We start from the raw sequence: 1,817 nt of genomic DNA on the forward strand, positions 1-1,817 counted from the left end.
TCCCCCCCTCCACCCCCCCAGCCCTAATACATACAGTACACTCACACTGGTGAGTGGTACGTACAGTATAAGAGCAAATCTCAACTGCCTGATTGCTATATTGTCAAAAAACGTTAACTATATTATTCACCCTTGCGATATATTAAGGTTGGATATATAGTACTTGCCTTACCTGCATACATAAAGTATACTCACATCAAGCAATATATATTATATAGCAATAATATTCTATATTTTTATTTCACCACAAAATGTGAATCATATATCCATATGAAGTTGGATATTAAACTACGTCAAACTTTATCTGCATACATAATACTTGCAGAGGGTGAAACAAGCTAGCTTTACTGCTTCAAAATATAAACTCGCCCAGCTCTAATCTGCTAAATGCTACTACCAGGCATAAAGATATTAAGATATAAACATGAATAAATATTCAATTAAAACAATGGCAAGTAGCCTTTAGGTACTTAAAGTCTTAACACCTTTTAAATGACATGTTATGAGACTAAATGTGATCAACAAATATACTTGTAAATTAAAAGTCAAAAAAGTCTCGTGAGGGTATACCTGAAGGGCCAGCTGTGTCGGTATTTTATCAGCTTCTGAAGAATCTCCTCACATTTCTCTACCTCAATAGCTTGTTTCTTTGATAGAGACTTGGAGCTCTGTCGCACCTGCACACAATCAACAACACTTAAGAAACACTTGTATATGGTGCCTAATAATACTATTCCCTGCACTAATTTTTTCATTTACATGTTTTTCTGCTTCAGCACAATCTGTGCTATTGCTTAATGAACAAACTCTTCTTTATTTGAACAAACTCTTCTTTTTCACAAGTACTTTTTAATGATTCAGCTGAACCCGTTTGCAAAGCATTTGTAAAATAAATTGCCTTCAAGAATGAGCACAACCGAAAATGAAAGGGTCATGAAACCCCCTGTTTCAGCACTGGTTAGTTCTCAGCACTAGAGCCTGACCGATACTGGTTTTTTGGGGGCCGATGCCGATATTAGGGAGTAAAAAAAGACTGGTACCGATACATCGGCCGATATTTTTTATGTGTAGGCTATATTATAGTTCAGTATAGTCAAAAGTTTGGACACTTCCCATTCGAGTGTCCAAACTTTTGACTGGTACTGTACATAGAATACAGCATATAGCCTACATAAACAGAATATATATACTTAAACACATTTTTTGCAATGATAACTCAAATGTGGTGATCAAACACTTATAATGATGTGACAAACATAGGCCTATGTAGTGGAGGCAGGGTATTTAACAATTTAACAAACTTTATTATTCAAAATGAGTCTGATATCAGTGCACTTAAGAGTAAACTTCACTTCACTTAATATAAATAACTTAACACAAATAGAACAAAATATATATAACTTAAATTAAGAAATTAAACAAGGTAACTGTGTAGGGCAAGCAAGCTACTGCCAAACCAACAGGGGCAGGTTTATGCAGGAAGCACAGCTTTTCCAAATGTAAACATCTAAAACGAATAAATAATAATTAAAAAATTTTTTTCACAAACTCAGTGTTGTGTATTTTCTGGTAATCAAATGAACATGCAGAACATTCATATTTAAATCGTCTTTAGTTTATTTACTTAGCATTGAGTCTCTCCAACTAGGCAACAACGTAGCGTTAAATCACCATTCAACAGACTCAAGCCACCACCGCACTGCCGTCTATTGGACTGCAGAAAGATACTAACTTTTCAATCTGCTACGTTACTGACTGTACTGACAAACTATGCTGACACAGTGTCTGCGCTGCAACAGGATGCGACAAAGCGACCG

At 35.5% G+C, this 1,817-nt stretch overlaps 1 protein-coding gene across 1 annotated transcript in view; it reads right to left on the reverse strand.

The window, feature by feature from the left end:
- Positions 1-1,817, reverse strand: part of LOC107714438 (tyrosine-protein kinase BAZ1B-like) — a 23,709-nt gene that overhangs the window by 3,172 nt on the left and 18,720 nt on the right. The window contains exon 17 of the mRNA XM_016520271.1: positions 571-677. Coding sequence (XP_016375757.1) covers positions 571-677 — 107 coding nt within the window. The remainder of the gene's footprint in view (positions 1-570; positions 678-1,817) is intronic.

The sequence above is a fragment of the Sinocyclocheilus rhinocerous genome, unplaced genomic scaffold (genome assembly GCF_001515625.1).
Source record: "Sinocyclocheilus rhinocerous isolate Xijiao unplaced genomic scaffold, SAMN03320098_v1.1 scaffold88, whole genome shotgun sequence".
NCBI lineage: Eukaryota > Metazoa > Chordata > Actinopteri > Cypriniformes > Cyprinidae > Sinocyclocheilus > Sinocyclocheilus rhinocerous.